Source organism: Cygnus olor, chromosome 8, assembly GCF_009769625.2.
Source record: "Cygnus olor isolate bCygOlo1 chromosome 8, bCygOlo1.pri.v2, whole genome shotgun sequence".
NCBI lineage: Eukaryota > Metazoa > Chordata > Aves > Anseriformes > Anatidae > Cygnus > Cygnus olor.
In genome coordinates this window covers 11,508,422-11,528,917 of record NC_049176.1, presented here as the reverse complement: position 1 = coordinate 11,528,917, position 20,496 = coordinate 11,508,422, and the positions used below count along the sequence as shown (strand labels likewise).

The 20,496-nt window shown below is 46.2% G+C and overlaps 1 protein-coding gene across 3 annotated transcripts; it reads left to right on the top strand.

Annotated features, from left to right (window-relative positions):
- The first annotated feature begins 238 nt into the window (after window positions 1-238).
- TDRD5 (tudor domain containing 5) lies at window positions 239-19,035 on the top strand. Of its 3 annotated transcripts, none has more exons than XM_040564969.1 (11): window positions 239-418; window positions 2,102-2,500; window positions 3,306-3,430; window positions 6,547-6,767; window positions 7,629-7,835; window positions 9,930-9,996; window positions 10,965-11,165; window positions 12,167-12,328; window positions 14,397-14,543; window positions 16,391-16,607; window positions 17,423-19,035. In XM_040564969.1, the coding sequence occupies exons 2-11, from the start codon at window positions 2,380-2,382 to the stop codon at window positions 17,623-17,625; spliced, it is 1,671 nt and encodes a 556-aa protein (XP_040420903.1). In that variant the 5' UTR covers window positions 239-418; window positions 2,102-2,379; the 3' UTR covers window positions 17,626-19,035. The 3 variants fall into 3 exon arrangements, with proteins under 3 accessions (XP_040420903.1, XP_040420902.1, XP_040420901.1); XM_040564968.1 differs by having other exon boundaries at window positions 239-608; window positions 14,400-14,543; XM_040564967.1 differs by having other exon boundaries at window positions 239-608.
- Window positions 19,036-20,496: the final 1,461 nt, after the last annotated feature.

Below are 20,496 nucleotides of genomic sequence, written 5' to 3'. Positions count from 1 at the left end.
AACTTTTCCTGTCAGAAAGCATGCGCACCTGACCTCTCTGCTCCTCCTGGAGGAGGCTGTGGGAGCCGCCCTAGCCTTCAGGCGAACCCAGCCCGGCGCCGAAGAAAATGACGGCCGCCGCCCCTCAGCCGCCGGACGGCCCCGCCTTCGCGCCGCCGAAGGGCGGGAAGGGGAGCGCGCAGGCGCGGTGGGGGCGAGGCGGCGGAGGCATCGTGGTGCGGTGGGCGCCGTGAGGGGGACAGGGGGCGGTGGAGCTCGCCTCGCCGCCCAGCTGTTGTGAGGTGGTCAAAAAGGCTCTTCCCTGCCTCTGGGCAGCCGCTGTCGCCGTGGTGTGAGTCGTTCTCTGCTTGTTTTTGTCTCCCCTTCCAGTGCAGACACGGGCGAGCAGGGGCAACTCATGGAGGTGCTGCAGAAGGAGGTGAGGTCGCTGCTGATGGCTGCCAAGCAGGGCTTGAGCCCGGAGCAGCTGGAGCAGGAGTACGCGGCCATGGTCGGCAGGCCTCTCCCCCTGCGTGACCTGGGCTTCCGATCCACCATGGAGCTGGTGGCAGAAATGCCCAAAGTTGTCAGAGTCTGTCCCAATGGCAAAGGCAGCGTTGTCCTCAAAGGTGAGGCTTCTTTTCCTCGCAGGTTGTTTGGCACCGCGCGCTGGGAGGAGGCGATGCCCCAGGATAATGAGGGTTTGCTGGATGCGTTCCCAGAGCTCTGGGTCCCATCTCTGTTACTCTTCCTCCTAAAGCTGTTTTGTTCCTCATCTTTGGTGGTTTTTCCTAGATTTCAATCTACTTTGTAACGTTTTTCTACTCTTTCCTCTTGAAAAACCCCATATGCTTCTAATTTTTGTACATTTTATGTTCTGCACTTAATTCAGTTTCGTCTCTTGTGGGTGCACCAGAACTGTTAAGCTCCACTTTTCCCATAAACACAGGCTTCAGCAGGAACCAAAATCAGGGGTAAGGCATATTGGAACAACCTGTAAACACTTCCTTTCCTGGCCCCAAGGGAGGGAAGCTTCGTTTGTATTAAAGAAGACTTATCGTTTTCCTTAGCTTTGGGGAGGAGCTATGGAAATAGCTGTAGGTGTAAAAAGTTGATTGGGAAGAGTGAAATGATATTTTTGTAGAGCCCTACAAAACAAGGGAAGGCTGTTAAAAGGCATGGGGAACATCTGGGCTGCTCTCAAGGGAGGCCTCGCCTGGATGGGTGTCTACTCTGTCACATGGAGCCCAGCCAAAACCAGGCTATAACTGCCTAATTCTGCTGATGCTGAGGGCTAAACAAGACATTTTGGCATTGTCTGGGATGCTTTGCAGGCTCTCTGTCCAGGGATCCCTTCCGTTTCAGCTGTTTGCTGTTGCCTGGCTGAGTGGCACAGTACAAAAAAGCAGTGGGTGAAGAAGGTGAGCAAAGGTCTGTTATCGGTCCTGCTTTGAGTTGTGGAGCATGGACCAGGTGGCCTCCAGAGGTGCTTTCCAACCCACTATATGGTGTGATTCCAACACTTTTGCCTCTAGCTGAGAGTTAGAATTGAGGATGAACTTGGAGAACAGCTGCACAAACGTGGCTCTTTCTCAAGTGTCACTGGTAGCACCTTTTAGTTTTGTAAACTGGTCAGAGAAGCTTAGGTTTTTGGTTGCGTTAGTTTTCTTGTTTCATTTGTACGCCCTTTCAAAAGTGACACTTGAGTCCATCAACATCCTGATGCTCTTAGGCTATGGTGAAGTCTTACTGTGATTCTGCTGAGGGGGGCAGCAAGCTATTTACTGTTTTACCAACAAAACCCACAGCCCTTTCCTCTTGCAATCCTGTACACAAGTGTTTGACCTCCCTACCTTGGATCTGGATTTAAAAGGTTGAGGATTCAAGATGACTGTTGGTTAGACTTGATTCAGCCCAGTTTGCAAAAGGAAAGGAGAAGTGTTTGTCATGCTGGAAGCCAGCCATGATTTAGTGTGATTGCTTTTGAAAGAGGTACCTGTCTCTGAAAAAGCCGGGGGTGGAAAGGAGAGAGAAGTGGAAAAAAGCACTTTGCCTATTTTGAGCTTTTAATGGTTTGCTGTTTTAGTGGTTCTAATAGCTTTTTTTTTTCTCCCTGTTGTAGCTATTGCAGATGAGACCACCAAAGAGATTTCCAAACTGATTGCCAAACAGAGAATAAGCAGTAAGGCACGGAGTGCTGCGAAGAAAGCAAGTGCATCTGCCTTCAGGAAGCAGCGGAGTTTCTCTCTCAGGGGCAGGACTCCTGCCCTGCCAGCAGCAGTGAAGAATGAGCTCCAGGAGCTGCTGAGTTCCTCACCACTTCTGCTCTTGGACTTCAATAATGCGTACTCCAGACGCTTTGGGCGGACGTTTCAGTACACGCAGTATGGGTTTCTCTCCATGTTTGAAGTCCTCAGAAGCGTATCGGATATCATTGTGGTTAAGCAGACAAGAGGAGGTTCCTTGTTAACCCTCAAGGAGAGCTCATCAAGTGAGATGGAGCAGGAAAAGATGCCACAAGGTGAGGCTGTGTTACTTAACTTGAAACATGTAGCTCTCATAAGCACTATGGCCAAGCAGCCATGTCTCAGGTAGATGTTGCTGCATTTCTAGTTGCAGTAGTAGTCCTGGTTCCCCTACAGCTTAGTACAGAAGGACTGTGGGGTGCTGCAGAAGTAGTTGTTACAAGGGAGTTGTCTCAGTAGCAGAGAGCTTAACTGGAAGATTTCTACAGGTTGCTAGTGGTTTTTGGTGGCAGGTGAAAGAAAGGATGCTGAGATGCTTCAGCATGTGGGCTTTCTGAGCGTGTACGTGGGATGAATTTCTAGTAATTCCAGGCAACAGATAACAAAACTAGAGGAATCTCTTGAATGTCTGCTCCACAGGCTAGTAGAGCCTTTCCAATGCATTTTTTGAGACTGAAAATCTAGCAGTGCTAGTCTGAAAGGCTCGGCTATGATTTTCCACAGAAGAGACTGCAGGTGTCCTCAGTGTTCCCATAACAGCTATGAGGGAGGGCAGAAAATCCCATACAGTTCTGGCCAAATTCCCAACTTGCCTGGGGAGAACTCATTTTTGCATCATTCTAGGAATTAGCTCAACCCTTAGCATGCACGCAAGCAGAAGTTACTTTTAAAATGTATTAATACAGTGAATGACGCCTCTCTAGTGAATATACATGAATGTGGTGACTGTGAATGGTCCAGAGATCAGGAAAATGCTGCCTGTGCTTTCTTTCATTTTCAGATGTCTTGTCTTTCTGCTTAATATGTAGCTCTGCATCAGTCCAAGAAAGAATAACATAAAAGTTACTGTCTTTGCTGCAGCCCCTGCAGTTGAGATGCCTCCTTTGGAATCCAGCTGTGAGACAGAGAGCTTCTATCAGACAGCAGAAGAAAAGTCAGAGCCACTGGAAACACAAGCAGTACATTTTGGTGATCACCTAAAACAAGTAAGCAGCTGGATAAGCCATCTGTAGCTTCTTCGTGTCTTAATCCCATGATAGATGCTCTTCTACTAATTTTGTTTCCGTTGAGATTGTCTTGTTGAGGCACTGCTGCTTCCAAAAATTTTAGTACCTGTTTTAGGTGAGTCTGGAGGTGGTAAGACTCACATTAGGCTGGCATGTAGCTATAAATGCAATCCAAACCTAGGTCTTTCGCTGGTCTCCAGATCTGTCACAGATCATCCAAGATGAGCTAAGCATCGTCTTGCTCCCTGATACAAGTGGTGATACCTTTTGGTGCATTTATCTGTAATTGCACTTCTTAGTAACCTGAAGACCAGCTCTGTGGAACTTCCTCCCCTGCTGTAGGCAGGGTTTGTGTCTTGTTCAGTCGTGTTAGCCTGTAAGAGAGGAGAGCTGGACGATGGTTCTTGGAGACTTTGATTCCTGCGGGCTTGCTCTAGTGACCAAACGATGTTATCTGCGGGGACACAAAAAGGAGGAAGTATTTTTCCAGTTTATGCTGTGGTTTGAAAGGGACCTTGCTCATGTTTTTTTTTCCCTAGAGAAGGAGGCTTAGAAGAAGGTGTGCTCTAGCAGGTGTGGGTGGTTACAGCAGCACACCTGTGTCTGGAGCTGACCCTTGCTGAGGGTATGGGCTTGGTCCTGGTGGTTAGGGGCAGCCTGTGGTTGGGAGCAGGGAGTGCCTGTTCCTCTGTAGATTGAATGGTGCGGCCTGGTGTGCGTGATTTGGGGTTATTTGTTTGCCTTAAATCTCTTACTGAAGGAAACCAGTAATGCTTTGTTCACCATCTAAAGTTATAGCCATTCCTGGTCTTTCTCATTGGACTTCGAGGGTTTTGAATTTAGCAGTGTATTTCCTACAAGGAGATGGAGAGGAACAGTTCAGTCTCTGAATTTGTCAAACCTGTTCAGGTGAATTTGTTTGTCCCCTCTGTGTTTTTTTTTTTGTCCTCTTCTGAGCCTCTTCAGGCCTTCCCTTTCTCCAGAAAATCCTCCTACACTGAGTTATTCCCTCTGCCAAACTTATCTTGTGGCTGTATGCAACTGGAGGATTGGAGTCCCCTGGCAGGAAAGAGTCCCAGGAATTCTTCCTGACTTCGGTGTTTTGTGCGATTGTGAACTTGGAAGCCTGTGACCGAGTTTTACTTTGTGTGACAGTTCATAAAACATTCCCTCCGGCAGTCATCCCTGATCCTTTACGGAAACTTAGTTTGGTGTGATGAAGTCACCAGCAATTCCCCTAATTCAAGCAAAGCCTGCCTGCTCTTCCTGAAGGGCAAAAAAGGGTGCTGGTAACCTTGACCTCAAGTTAGGTTTTTGTTCCATTGTATCACATTGGGAATCTGTTTAAAGACCCAAGCAGGGTAAGTCTTGAAAGATGTTTGTACGGCTAGTATTCCTCGTGAAACACTGAGCTTGCTATTTTGTTTTAGAAAGGCCCTGAAGGGGAGGAAAGCTAGTTGGAATGTGCTGGCTGGTACGTGCAACGAATGCTTGTTCATCAGGGTGCTGCAAGGTAGAGGGGAAAGAAATGACCTGGTCCCTGCCCTGCTGTAAGGTATCCAGGTATCCTGTCACGAGGAACTAATAATGGAAGCTAAGGGACGAATGAGGGACACAGGCTGAGTCAATCCACTTGGCCTTAAGAAGGGGAAAGTGTACAGAGCTGCTGCTCTCAGCAGCTTTTCTCACCCCGAGCAGAAGGAAGGGTGTCGTTCACACCGCTGTGGCAGCTGCCAGTCTGTCCTAGGGAAAGGAGTTAGCCAGTCTCGCAGACCACGAGATACTGCAAGTGTCGTTTTTACAGTGTCTTGTTTTCTTTTTTATGATTTTGTTCCTTATTCTGCAAACCTGTTCTCAAGTAGATGTTTTCTGTCCTCGCCAAAATGTTGTCGCTACCAGTGCGTGAACTAGATGATAAAGATCATGTGTGCCCTTAACAGGGTGATAAGAGCATTCTGGGAGCAAAACTGTTCCTCAGAAATGCCAGTGCTCACAGGCACTTCTTAGAGGAATTCCATGAAGTGTGGATTTTTTTTTTCAGAGGTTATGCTGCTCAGGCAAGAATTCCCTCAGCTACTCTTTAATTTAAAAATGTTAACTCGCTGTTTAACTCAATGTTTTACTCAAAATTTTAATTAAAAAATTTCAAGGGCATTAGCCCTGACTCAGTCTGCAGAAGCAAAGATTCCTCTCTCCTTGAAAAAATGCTTAGAAGAGACTTAGAAGTGTTGTTACAAACGCTATTTGCAGTTGAATTAGGCAGATAGGTGACGGTATGTGTGCAGGAAGACACATTTCCCATACGTGGCCTGATGTATAATGCAGTGTTAACTTGTAGCATATTCATTATGAGTAAAAACGAAATTGTGTTGACTTCTGATCATTGGAGGAATGCTGTTCATTGCCCCGAAAGAAAGCACTTGAGGCAGTGAAAGTAGCGTATGTACGATTAAGATTCCCCTCCACACTGGTTAAAGTGAAATAATCTTTTCAGCACACAACAGTTAAAGAATAATGCAAAAAGCATAAGCTGTGCTAGCAAATTTGTCCAGAGTGAGAAAGGAACAGAATTTATAGGTTTTGTTTGTTTTTGCCCTTGGGAAGTAGCTCTAGTGTGAAAATGAGATGTGTTGTGCCTTCTGTCGCTTGAATCATTTTCAAATAGTTTTGCTGGCTCAGTCATGTACTTTTATTGTCCTGGAGCATAGAAATAGCATCCTTTGGATAAGATTCAACAGAGTTGTTGGTTGTTTTTTTTAGCAGTAGCCATTTAACATTGCCTAAATAGGGGACATGACTTCAATTCCTCTCCTTAATTCTTTGTAGGAATACAAGCGAGGTATACACCACTGTTACTTTCCTCTAGAGGGAGGGAAGAAGGAAGGAAGGGAAAGAGAGTGAGTGTGAAAATGTGAAAACGTTCCCATTGCAGCAGAAGTTTTAATCCAAGCTTGCGCAGCTTGGTGGGATTTGTTGATACTCAGCAATTCCCGGGAAAGCAGAGCTGTATTTTTAACCTAAATGGAAAGGCCATTCATGTGTGTTCAGTGCGTGAAGAGACATCCTAGTACCACTTCCCTCTTACCTCTTTGTAGCCTCAAGATTTGGAGCAGTCCCTGCTAGACGAGATGATGGTGACGCCAGAAATCCCTCCAGACGCTGTTCAGGACCGAAGCCTTTGCAGTTTGCCACCGCTTGAGAGAAGGTGCTTGGTGGGAGTCTTTGTGGAATTCATCGTCTCTCCCAGCCAGTTCTACATCCGCATCTGCAGCAAGGAAACATCTGATAAGCTGCAGCATCTGATGATGGAGATGAGGTGCGAACCTTTTGATAGTACTACTGCCTGTTGGGTGTGTGTGTTCGTGCTGAGGGGACAGGGCAGCCCGCTGGCAGGTACGGTCACAGCTGGTTTGGTACATGCCTACTAGCTAGCAAGCAGATGATGTGGTTAATAACAGTTCACAGTTGTGTGGCTGTGTCCCAGACAGTTCTAAACTTTAAAAGACTGGAAAGGATATGAAAGGGAACTTTTGTCTTCCTTTCTACCTCTGTATTGTCTGTGCTACTACTATTAATGAGCTCAGTTAAGACTTTTGCGTTGATCTCTAACATTTAACCACAAAGCAATGGGTAAGAGGCCTTTGTCGTTATCTACATTTGAAAGCAAAACCCCATCAGTGACTTTGTGTCAGTTGCATTGTGTGTTTGGGATTCTGCTCCACCACAACCATGCTACAATTTCTATTAATTGTGTGCCAAAGTAAGCACTTATGTCCATGGGGCACACGTAAGTGTAGTTACAGACTCTGCAGACAAATACTGTACGTGTAGCCTATACTCCAGAAACTGGTTTATAAAAACAAACAAAAAAAACTGTGATGTGTCAAGGTAATGTTTAAAGTTAAAGACTAGACTGACTGTATTTAGTCTCTGATGAATTCACTTTTCATTGGACCCCAGGAAGAACGCTCAAATGTTAAAGTTTGAGCTTGCATTTCATATTGTCATTTCAGTTTAAGTTCAGCAGAACAGAGATGTAAAGCATCCACTAAAACAACAACTGAAAATTCGTGTCATTGGGACTTTGAGAAATGAAGATCCTTCTGAAATACTGTATTTCTCCTTGTTCATCTCCTGCATCCTACTAAGCACGGTCTTTCATTATGATGTTTTGCAGACGCTGTTATTCGAATAAACTTGTTTCTGATCGTTATATCATGCCTGAGTCTTCAGTGCAGCCTGGACAGCTTTGCTGTGTAATGATCTCGAAATGGTGGTACCGGGTTGTCATCCACCGTGTCGTCAGTGACCAGGAAGTGGAGGTGTTCTACCCAGACTATGGAAACATAGGCATTGTCCAAAAGTCTTGGCTGAGGTTCCTCAAGTAAGTAAATGAAACACGGTTGACGGAATCACAGAATGGTTGAGGTTGGAAGGGTCCTCTGGAGGTCATCCTGTCCAAGGCCCAGGCTCAAGCAGGCTTACCTTGAGAAGGCTGCCCAGGACCATGTTCAGATGGCTTTTGTGTATTTCCAGGGACAGAGATTCCACAGACCTTGTAGGGAACCTGTTCCAGCGCTCACTCAGCCTCACTGTAAAAAAATGTTTTTCCTTTTGTTCAGTTGGAACCTCCTGTGTTTCAGTTTGTGCCCGTTGCCTATTGTCCTGTTACTGGCCACCACTGAAAAGAGCTTGACTCCATCTTCTTTACTCTCCCATCAGTTATTTGTACATGCTCATGAACTCCTCCCCAAGCCCTCACTTCTCCACGCTGGACAGTCCCAGCTCTCTCAGCCTTTCCTCATAGGAGAGATGCTCCAGTCCCTTTGTCATCTTCCTGATCCTTTGCTGGACTCTCGCCACTAGCTCCATTTCTCTCTCTCTTCTACTGGGGAGCCCAGAACTGGACACAGAATTCTGGTGTGGCCTCACCAGCCCTAAATAGAGAGGGGCAGGATCACCTCCCTTGGTCTCCTGGCAATGCTTTGCCTAATGCAGCCCAGGATACCTTCTTTGTGGCATGGGCATGTTGCTGGCTCATGTTCCACTTGGTGTCCTGCAGGACCCCCAGGTCCTTCTCTGCCAGGCTGGTTTCCAGCTGGGTGGCCCCAGCACTTACTGGTGCGTGGGCCTGTTCCTCCATGAGCAGGACTTTGCACTTCCCCTTGTCAAGCTTCACAAGGTTCCTGTCAGCCCATTTCTACGGCCTGTCGAGGTTCCCTGGATGACAGCATGACCCCCTGAGCTGTCAGCTGCTACTGCCAGTTCATCGTCTGCAGACTTGCTGAAAGTACTCTCTGCCCCATCATCCAGATCATTAATGAAGGAGTTGAATGGGATTGGACCTGGTATTAACTCCTGGCATACGTTACTAGTGCTAGGCCTCCGACAGGCCTTGATGCCACTGATCACCATCCTCTGGGCCCAGAGGTTATGTCAGTTTTCAGTCCGTCTTGCTGTGTATTTGTCAAGCCCATTTTTCATCAGCTGTTCCAAGAAACTCTTACAGGAGATAGTGATAAAAGCCTTATGGCAGTCTAAGATGACAGGCGCTGCTCTCTTGTCACCTACCAAGCCAGCCATTTAGTTGTAGAAGGGTTCGTGCTGGTCAAGCATGACTTTTCCTCGGTGAATTTGTGCTGACTACTCCCAGTCAGCTTGTTCATGTGCCTAAAAACGGGTTTCCGGGACTAGTTGTTCTGTTACCTTCCAAGGGGTTGAGGTGTGGCTGACTGGCCTGCTGTTGTTCAGAGAAACATCCCAGCATGCTGACTTCCTAGAAGGGGTCTGGGGTTTTTATTCCATAGTGGTGCCTTGTAGGTACTCATTTACATGCTAATGCATGAGGTGACCCAACATAAGATGTGTTTTGCTTATTTTTTTCCCCCTTTAGTTCACATCACTCCATGCCCTTTGCTCATCAACCTTGTCCATCACTCTCATGGTGATATGGGGGTAAATCTTTTCCTGTTTCTGCCTCCTTTACTCAGTCTTGCCTTTAGGCACTTTCCATCGCTTTAGGCAAGCTCCCTAATCCTCCTTTTTAGGTTCCAGTCATGGATGTAAACATCCTCCTGAATGGTCCTCAGTATAAGTGGGCTGTGCTTGTGCTGTTAGAGGTAGTTGTTCTCCTCTGCAATTTAGTATCTTTTCCTCATTTTCTTCTCTCATTTGCCCCTAGCCATTGGCATTCTTTGGTTCAAAAGGCGTAACTCTGTAACCATAAAGGTTTGATGGGAAGATGGGTGGGCAAGGGAAGGTATAAGGGGCCAGTTGTTACTGCTATTCCTACTGTTCCTGTTCTCTGGGTATGGAGTGTTGTCTAAAGCTACTGTAGGTTTTTATTCGTAAGTGGAAAATCTAATAAGTACCTCTCTATTCCGAAGTTAATTTTAAAACCCACAAGAGGATTAAGTTCTGCTTGCCTGCCTGTTTTTGCTCTGTTTGCTGTAATGGTCATGACTGTTTCATATTGTAGGTGGTGCTACTTGAAGCTCCCTGCTCAGGCCGTCCCGTGTTCCTTGGCATGGGTGAAACCCATGGAGGTGCGTGTTCACGTGCAGTTTTGTTTACTGGCCTATGTATGAGAACTGTCAGGTAGAGGTTGACTTTTTCACCTGTTAAGGGCAAATACTTGGATTTTTTTCATGTCCTTGTGATATTAACAGAAACAATTCTGCTGTAATGTTCAGTGGAGTATCACTGTGCCTCTCTGCAAGCGATCGCCCTTCCACCCTGACTTCATTATGTTCATAGTATTCTTGCTTATATTATTTCAGAAATATACACCTACTGTTAAGCAACTCACTTCTTCCCCCTTTAGTAGTTCTTCAGGGTCCTTCTGAATGCTTGGTACCTCCAGCCCTGTTCTAATCTTTTTTTTCTGTGACCAAGCTTTAAGTGAGTTAGTTTGGTGCAATCAATAAAGCCAGCCTGCACTGAGAAAACTCTTGGTCAAGAAGCCTGAGAAACACAATCTTTCCAAAGGAAAGTGTGAGCAGAGTTGAAACTTCTGTGGTTTAAAAATATTTTAAAAGAACTTTCCACTGTTTTTTTTGGTTGGTTGTTTTTTTTGAGGGCTAAGGATTCGCATTTTTCATTGCTTTGAGGCTTAGCAGCTTCTTAAAAACTTTCAAGTCAACTTTCATAATCCCGTGGTACAATGAATTTACCAAAAAAAGCAAAAACAACAACAAAACCACTAGAATACACAAAAGAGCCCTACACAATGGTATTTTTGACATCTGTGATAAAGTCATTAGTGAATGCCACAGAACCGTGTTTGAAAATAGATACTTGGGGTGAAAAGACATTCCCAGTGTAACTAGCACTGCAGGTTTTGGCGTAGTTTGATTTCGTTCAGCACTAGGAAGCTTGTTTGCCTGACTTTCCTGTATTTGTCCCTAGCCTGACCGAGCGTAATTGCTTTTATGACAAGTGCCTGCAAGGGAAAGTCTCAGGTGATGGATGTTGGTCTCTTTATAGTAACTTTATGCTCTTGTTTCTCCTTGAGGGTACGTGGACCAGTGCAGCAACTCTCCAATTCCAGAAGCTCTGTGTCTCAAAGCTACTTGTGGGCATTGTGGATGAATACGTGAATGGCATTTTGCATCTCTTCCTGTGCGACACATCCTCTGAGGAGGATGTCTACTTTCACTGTGTCTTGAGGGACTGGGGATATGCAGACGTCTGCGGAGAGAACATTCCTTCCCAGGTCAGGAGGGAGACGTGCACTGCTGAGAGGAAGGGCAGGAGAGGGTCAGCTGGGTGCTTGTTGCAGGAAGATCTTTAGTTTAAGCTGTAACTTACATGTTGTGACTGCCTCCCACAGTGTCTAACTCCATGGTGAGTGCTTTTGGTTAAGTTGAAACCTGATGCTACGGAGACACTCTGGTTTTACAAAACAAATTAAATTTATCCTGTCTTCAGAATTTTCTAATCCACTGTTAGATGTTTTTTTTTGTGAAGTTCATGAGCTTGTTAGCACTGCAGATTCATCTGGAGCTGATACACACTCTTTGTAAGTAATAGAAGTAAAATAGCTGTAGGTGTTCTACGGAGAAGGCCAAACTCTGATGGCATTGAGAGGTTGTTAAGAGATATGTTAGTTGCTTGCTGACCCATTGCTAATTCCAGCAAGTTTTGGTAGCCACAATTTGAGGCTGAATTACGGAAATGGTCTTGATTAAAAGTATCTTCCTTTACCAGTGAAATGAACGATGTTGAGTGGCGTAAGCTTGGTGGATCACACATTGTACCTTGGACAGACATTCAGGTTGTAAACCAGTGCAGGGAGTGCTTGTGATTTAGGCCCCTTCCTATTGTTACCGGAATGTCTCAGCTCTGTTTTGGTAAGAACTGTGTGGACCTAAAAACCTTTAGGAAGATTTTTGATCTCAGCAGAAAGTCAAGCTTGACAGCCTAGATTGCTTGTATTGTTTAGTCAGTAGATGCGGGATTGGATCCTGTGATTGTATTTTTGCATGAGGATATCCAGTTTGGGGGGAGCGGAGCACTGCTGAGTAATTTTGTTGCTGGAGGGCAGGGGGAGTTGGTTTTTGCAATAAGACAATTTCTGCCAGAATTTGGCGCCAACCTGTGGTTGCTGTGCTGCTTTTTAAAATGTGTTAGAAATTATTTCTAATCTTTTTTTTTGTGGTTGTGGTAGTTACAACATAGTTCTCTTTACTGTTGGGGGGGGTTGTTTGTTACTAGGGATTCAAGGAGCTGAATCTGTCAGCCTTGTATACTCAACCCAGTGCTAAGCAGGAGGATGCTGAGCTGGTGGAGCCAGACCTTTGCTTGCAGCAGGGATCTCTGGATGCAGACAAGGAAACATCAAGCTCGAGGCTGGACGGGGATGAGCTGTGTGACCAGGTGGGCATTTGGCTAGGGCATAGCCATCATTCGATGAAATCAGCTCCAGGAGTTGGTCGACATGTATTGTATTAGTATCGTGCAGGTTTTCAGGGAGTTTGTTTTCCAGAACCACCATGATGTAAAAAAAAAAAAAAAAAACATTACAAATGGATCAGAAATGCATCTTGGGTGCTTGTCCTCTGGTCCTTTTGCAGACTCCACAGAGTTTCCTCTGTTTCCTCGGTTTCCTCTGACCTCTGTGATCTCCTGGGGAGAGAGAACGGACTCTTGTGAGAACTCGGACCAGTACCTGATTCTTGAGATCAGTTGAGCTCAGTTTGGCTCAACACTTCCCTGTTATGCGCATCCTGTAGCCAAGGAGTGGTGTGCTTTTCTCCTGTTTTTCTGGAGTTTGGCAAAGGATGTGTAATAACTAAGGGTATCATTCAAATGTGGGAACAGACCAGAAAAACTAGTGTTATTCTTTGCATTAAGGATTTTGCTTGCTCTAAAATGATTTGCAATCCTGAGTGTTTTGGGGTTGTACACACCTATGATTTTATTCAAAAAATACTCTTAAGGATGATTGATATCAAGATCTGGATACTGCTTGATACCTTTGATTTGAGAGCATATTAAAAAGGAGAGCCCTTTGATATTTAACAGCTAGAGAACCTGATGGACAGAGTGGTTAAGCAGGTGGTAAAACCCAGGCCTTGAGTGCAATCTAATGTAGTGCCGTGAGAAACAACGTTTCTCTGCAGAAGACTCTCTGCTTTCCCCTGTTGTTTATATTGTGGTGTTTGGTTTTCTTTTTCTTCTCAACATACCTTGCTACAGTGGTCAAAGCACCTTTCAAGGAAATGTCAGTTGTTGAAGTGCTCAGAAGAGTGCTCAGTAGTGGGCCTGTTCCAGGACTGGTTTTAATGATGTTTCTCTGAAATTGTTGCAAAAGCCTCCTGTAATGCTAATGAGCTGTAAAGTAGTTGTTCTACTGAGACTTTGTTTTAGCAGACTTAAGCTTCTGTGCTAGAGAAACTGTATGTAAGTTGTATATCTTGATTATTAATGGTCTTCCGCTGCCGAAAACTTGATGTATCATCTGAACTGAAGGTCCGAAGCCAACGTTGTAATTTATAGTTTTGGAAGAAATTAGTGTGATCAAAACTCTGCAAATCTGAGTTTACTGCGTTCTTTTTTTGTTTTGTTTTGTTTTTGTTAGGTGGGGGGGTATTATTGGAAAAATCTGGGAGTACGCTCACTAGTTAACTGTAACCATGTGTAAACGGCAGGCATAGCTGGCAACTTGGAGACTAGAGGAATGCACAAGCTTTGTAGTTTTGTACTGTCTTATTTCAAGGGTCTCTCTAGAATCCTCCTCCAGAAAGTGCAGTCTTCTGAGTCTGTCTTCATGCAAGCAAGCCTTTTTTCTTTGCTCTACTGTTCTGTTTAGTTGCCCAAAATGATTCCTCGTCATCTTTGATCATCAGTGACAACTATAAAATTGCTTGAAGTGGTTTGAACTGAAATGAAAGATGTCTAGCATGACACGTCTCACTCCTCAGCAAGTGTTTCCTTGTAACCGCCCTTACTGCAGGGAAACTCGTGGCATTGTCAAATCATAGATTTGCCGCCTCAGGCTTAACAACTTGATGCTTTCCCCCACCCCAGTCCCCCCTTAAATGCAAAATGGTTGGACACTGTTGTACCAGCTCTGTTAGACTGGGCCACGTCTGCATGGTGAGGTTTCTCAGAAGGCTGCAATAACTGGGAGGTGTCCCTTTCAAAGTACAGTTTTATTCAAGAAATACATTTTGCGGTTGTGGAAAGAAGTTAAAGTGACAGCTATTTCCTTGATCACATTGTCTTTCTTTGCATGTTCTTTCTCAAAGTTGCCAAAACTTCTCCAGAAAGAAACGTTAAAAACTTCTGAGCAGAGCAGAAAAAGCTCCTTTGCATTTCTCTCCGTTAATCTGTCAGAGTGGCATCATCTGATCGCTCAGTAAGCTGCACTTCAGTGGATTTGCTTCCTGCTTTCTTCTGCCCACGCTGGCTGTGCCTTTTCTTGTTTTGTCTTCCTCTGTAGCAGTGCCATTCCTCTACTGAGGAGGGATGGGAAGATGTGCAGCCACTTCCAGATGAAGTAAATGTTGCAGGAACAACAGATCAAGACCCTGAATTCGTACAGGAAGATAGAAATGAAACTCCCACAGAGCTTATGGCAGTAGTTAAGGTAAGGGCGTTTTTCTCAGCTGCCGCTGTTAGAGGGAGGTTGTTTTAGCTTTTAGATTATTTGAATAATGCTTTGATTGCTTTAATGTTTTTTAAAGTGGCTAGCAATGAAATAACTACTGGCTGTTAGCATGGGCTCAGAGCTGTACATTTGCCTTCTGCTCTTGTTTCTGATGCCATTGATTATATGCTAGCTTCCCCGATACCTTGGCGTGCCAGCAAAATGTACGACTGACTGTTTCGGCACCTCATGGATCAAACCTGGCCCATCTTCACTCCTAAACATTCCCCTGAAAGTGTCAAACCATGTGTGTTTAGAAACATAGGAATTTCCTCACTGGATCAGAGAAGTCATGGGCACATTGTCTGTCCCTGGCTGTAATCTCTGTTAAGTGCTTTAGAAAAAGTGACAAGAATATCTTTTAAGGAAGACTGTGGAATGGAAAACTAAATCCTACGTGCACATATTAGGGGAAAAAGTGCTCCAGTCAGCTGGTTATGATGGCAAACAGAAAGATTTCATTTCTCTGAATCCTCCTCATCTCTTGACCCCTGTAGAACTTCGGCACTTGCAGCATCACCAGGTGGTATTCCCCCATTTCCAGTTTTCGCTGCTCACGCTTTTCTTTTTAATGGTGGTGGTGTTAACTGTGGGAATCAGGAAGAAGCGTAGATACTGCCTTACTTATTTCCTACCCTTCACAGCCCTCTCTAGGGAGTCCTGTCTTTTTTTGAAAATAGCCTCTTTCTGAATTATTTCCGTTCTGTCTTTTTCCAGTACTAGTAGACACTTGCGTCGTCCACCCTTGGACCATGAATGTTCCTGCTTTGCCCTGAAGTGGCATTGACACTGCCAGTCCCCCCACAAGGGCAGTGTGGGTGGCAAGAGGAGATGATTATCTTCTAATGTTGTTTCTTTTCCTTGTTCTAACATTGTTTTTTACTGCATGTTAGGTAAAAGTTTTCAGTGGGCTGATGATATCAAACTGAGTAGCTGGTTAATTGAACTCTAGTGATGACTGTCACTCAAATTATTATGCTGTTATCCTGTCAGCTCTAAACGTGTGCTGTCCAGCCTTGTAGCTCTCCTTGGTGCACCAGTGCACCTTGGTGCACTTCTCACAGTTGCCTTGTGAGCAGCCAATTTAAACTGTTTAAATTTACTTGTATAAAAATAACTTTGGTCTGGGCTAAGCCTCTGAACGCTCTCACCAATGGACGATGCACCTCTGGATCATGATTCACCTCTTCTGAAGGTGGATGCCTTTCTTCTGCTGCCTTGACACCAGAAGAAACCTGGAAGAGCAGGCACCTAATCTCTGAACGGCTGCATTTGGGCACAATGAATTGCACTCTTGCTTGTCTGTTGTTTCACTATTTTTTCCCCTTCATGCTGAATCGGTAATAGAAACACTGGCTCCACTCCCAGTTTGCGACAGAGACATGGGTGGTCGTCTCGGGAACTGAAGTTTAATTGGCATTTTTAACTCAAAATGCAGGGGAACTTCCTCTGATTCAGTTTTCATTCCCATGGAGAAACTCCCTCTGTAATTGCTGTCACTTGTTCTGCGTGGGGCTGCTGAGAGATGAGCCAGCTGTAGTTCTTTGCTAAGACATGGTGATTTGTATCTCATAATAATCTGTCACTCTTCTCAGCTTGTTGTGCAGGAGGAGCTGCCCTTTGGCCAGGGTTGTGAGTAACTGTAATTTAAAAAAAAAAAAATCCTGTTGCTGACATTCCACTTCTTAATGGACTCTGAGGAATAATAAAGATCAGGGCAGCTAATGAACCAAGTGTGCACTAATCACGCCCTCTCCTGAGGGTTTTTTTTTTTTATACACTTGCAGACACCTCATCTTCTTGAAGAGTCCTCAAAGCCTGCCGTTGTCTTCAAGTCACTGGAAGACTTTTACAACTCCTTCGTCTACGCCAAGCAACCAGCAGACGTGAGCCAAGATGACCCTAATAAGATAGAAGGATTTTCCAGCAAGACTGAGCTTCATGAAGCTCTACATCCTTCTGTTCTACTTATGGCAGCACCGTTTATGCTGGACAACCGTAACAGTATGAATAGATTTGTCAGTAAAAATTAAGATAGAGGAAAGCTCAGCAATCTCTTATTGTGCTGTGAGTCTTGCAGTCGATGTAAGGTATCCTAGGACTGATGCTGTTTGTTTGCTAGACCAGATGGAAATGTTGGCATTTCTTTGGGATGAGAAGCAGCAATAATAAATGGCTGGATGCAATGCTTTGGCGTGAACTTTGTGCAGCAGGATGGATTTCTGAGTGTTTCATGGGAACAAATGAATTGAGGGTTGTTTCTCTCTGTTAATTTTATCTTTCCTGGACTTTTGTTTCCTTTAATGGTGAAGTTTTTGCTTCTCCACTCCATATATCAGCCTGTGTTCATTTCATAACAAGAGGCTCTCCTTCTGAGTGTAATGGAGAAGAGCATTTTTTTAAACCTTTTAAGATCCAAGATGGGACGTTCTTTCATTTTCAAAATGATGAAAGAATTTACATACCCCACGTGAAAGCTGCCCAATTTACAAGCTAAATTAAGTGACATGCCCAAGGTAGTGCCTGTTCATTCCTTGAAACAGAGCTGTTTGATGTGTGGAATGGAGGCCTCGGTCCTCCAGATAGGACCTACTTAATTCATGTCTGCTTTCCCACCTCTGGGGAAATAGGGGAGAGTGCTGGGAGGAGAGGGAGAGAGCCTCTCAGGTTGTGCTGTGTTTAGGGCTCATTCAGTAGGTGTGTAGTAGGGAATGCTCACGCCATGCCTTGGTAACATCCAGGCAAATGGATTTTCCAATCTAGGCTGGAGCCCTTAGAGTTACCGTGTGGATCTTTCTTTTGTCTCCCTCCTTATGCAGATGACGAGAAAATGAAGACCAAAGACCTTCCGGGGAGTCTCACACTTGCCCCGTGCAGTGCCAGTGGGCTGTCCGACCAGGGGACATCGTGGAAACTCTGTGTCCCTCCTACCACGCTGTCTGCAGTGCTGGCAGCTGCAACACGCTTGGCCACTTCCCATGGCTACTTCCAGTGGCTCCCAAGCCTGAGAAAGGAGCTGTGAGAAGAGGGGAGAGCTGGAGCTGCTGCTGAGGAAGGCTGTGGGGAGCAGCACAACATGACCATGCTGTCACTCTTAATTCAGAAGCGTTTAATCCTTTGAAAAAACTTGAGTCTGACATCTTTTCAGATGCGCCCAGTGCCTGTGATGCATGTTGCTTTTACTTTCAGGGAAACAGGCTGTTTTTCTTGTGCTGGTGTTGTACTGTTTTATTGCTCTTTAATGGCTTGGAAAAACGTCTCCGTATCACGTTTTGTTTTGTCCACTGACATGAGGAGGGGGGAACTGGAAACACATTCCTCACTTGGTGCATGGGGCGTTTTATCATTGTGTGTACAGGGGTTGGTTGTGTTTTGTTTTTATCACAGTGGGTGCTCTTGCACAATCCTTGCTGTTAGGAGAGGTGGTTGTACACCAGCTCAGGCCTCGGTCTGTTGAAGTGCCGCTAACCTCCAAGAAACCTCCTTCCTTAAGACAAAGACACCTGTGGATGAATTAGGATGCAACGAATACGAAGCCTCAGGAATCCCATTTTACAGATATCAAATGAGGTCTATAAAGAAGACAGCGAGAGGAGAAGCTGGATGTGTTGGCTTCTTCAGCCATGACTGCTGTTTTAGACTGGCCTCTGTAGCCTCTCTGTTTCAGGGCCTTCAGTGATTTTTAACAGAGCAATAATATCATTGGTGTCCGGCATGAGTAATATTTTGCATATAATGTCTGGGGAGGGAGGGAGATGCTGAGACTACCTGGCCTCCGAAAGCATTTGTGGCTTTCATGCAAAGACAACCTTCAGCCCAGGACCGTGTCATCCTGCAGGGTGGTTCACAGCGCGTGGGCTGAGCACAGTTCACACTGACATCGTGCAAGCAGAGCGTTTGTGGAAGGCCACGGAGAGGAAAGTGAGCTATGGCACTTCTTGTGGCTGGCAGGGGCTTCCTTTTTGGGGAATAAAGTGCCCTGGGCAGGGCTCTGTGCAGCTTAGGCCTGGGAGAGTTGTCCCTGAGAACCAATGAAGGAAAGATGACTGTTTTGTTTGAATTTCAGCATTTAGGGGTGGTTTGGGATGTGGATAGGGCTAAAACTGTACAGAGCAAGATAAAGACAAGCTGTTTCTTGTTAGGAAACAACTGGACAGAGAGCTAATGAAGCAGAGAGGTTGAGAGCCCCAGGGGTTATGCTGTGAGCAGCGGATGTACAACCCTGCGGGGAGAAGTCAGAAGTTGCCGGACATTTCTGGTCCTGTGTTACGGCCACGGGGCTGTACCAGATGTATTTGCCTCCTAATGTAGGGAAGGATGAAACAGCTGAGCTTGCGCAAAGTTCTCCGGGCAATGGAGTTGGCTAGATTTGAGTGCTTTTTACCTTTGTTTTTCTGCTCGCTGCAACTGAATAAAAGTTCTCAAATGGGAAGACTTCTGTGGAGTTTTGTTTTTCTCCTCACTGATGAGACAGGAAGGTGTTTCTTCGGTCCAGGGTGGATGAGAGTTCCCATTTCTGCAGGAAACTAGTCACGGTGTTTTTTTGGGATGAGAGCAGGGGAGAGATGGGGTGTGGATCTCTGTGACCTGGGCAGTGGGTGATTTGTGGGGCTAAGACAGCCATCGGGACAGCCCTGGGGCTGCTCTGCTCCTGCCCAGGTTTGCCCAGGGACATGCTCAGCAGGACCCAGTTCGGTTTCAGTGACAAGAATTGGGGCTGGGGGAGCCTCCCTGCTCATGTACCTCTTCTAATTGCTTAAATCATTAGTTAGCAGCTGGGCAGCCCCTTGCTGGCCCTTCTGCAGGACGGAGGGAGGCTGGGGACAGCTGTGGCTTGCAGACTGGGCTCGAAACAGAGCGAAGGGGGAAAAAGCACCCTGGCACAGGGCTCTGCGCCTGTCACCGTGTCCCCAGCGTGGTCGGGTGGCTGCTAGGTGGCGGCCGAGGCACAGCTCTGCTCGCTTCAGCCTAAATCTCCTCTTCTTGGTGGATCCCAGAGGGCGAGGAGCTGGTGAAGCGACTCTGCGGGGTGCAGAGCATCCTTGTGGACGGCCCTCTCAGCAAACCCCAAATCCCATGGGCACGGCTCGCATGGGGACTGCTGGCCTCTGGCCAGGGCAGCTGTGTCCCCTCTGGTTCTGCAAGCAGCAGCGGAGATGAGGTTGATTTGGGGAGATATCAGCTGTAATTGGGGTTGGAGGACACAAATGGGGTTCTGGAGAAGGGGATGTGGACACCGAGAGCTTATGTCTGTGCGGAACGAGAGTGGGCGAGTTCGTGGGAAGCCAGCAAGCACTGAGCAGGATGAAGACATCCCCTGTGGCCTGAGAGCTCCCTCGTCTGCCAAGTTTCGGAGGTAGGGAGCATGTTCTGGGCTATCACCGCTGCATGTCGCCCTTTTTTTCATGCTCAGGTTATCTGCAGGAGGCAGGCTATAGGGTTTTGCTGCAATCCCATGGATCTTTTCTGATGCTCTTAACTGGTCAGTGTATCTATACACTTTTTCTATGCATTTTGGCCATTCACGCCTTGCCTGTGAGCACTGTGGTTTCTCTGCTCCCAGAACAGCTCGGGTCACGTCCCTCATGTCTGGCTAGTCCCTGTTTGTACATTTGTTGCTTAAGGGAGTGGAAAAAAAGCCACTTGTTTCAGGGACTGGAGCACGATGCTCTGCCTGCATCCCTGCTCCCAGGCCATGCGTGGGTTGTGGCTTTGGGGTGAACCTGAGCGAGCTGTAAAGTCTGGGGGGACCCAAGCCCGCAGACCTGTCTGAGGAAGAGGAGGGGAGGTGTTCTGAGCTGTGGCTAACCCTGTCCCTGCGGGGCTCAGGACTGCCCAGCACGGGTACCCCCATCCTGTGGTGTGCCCACAAAGGGCTCCAGCTCTCTGGATG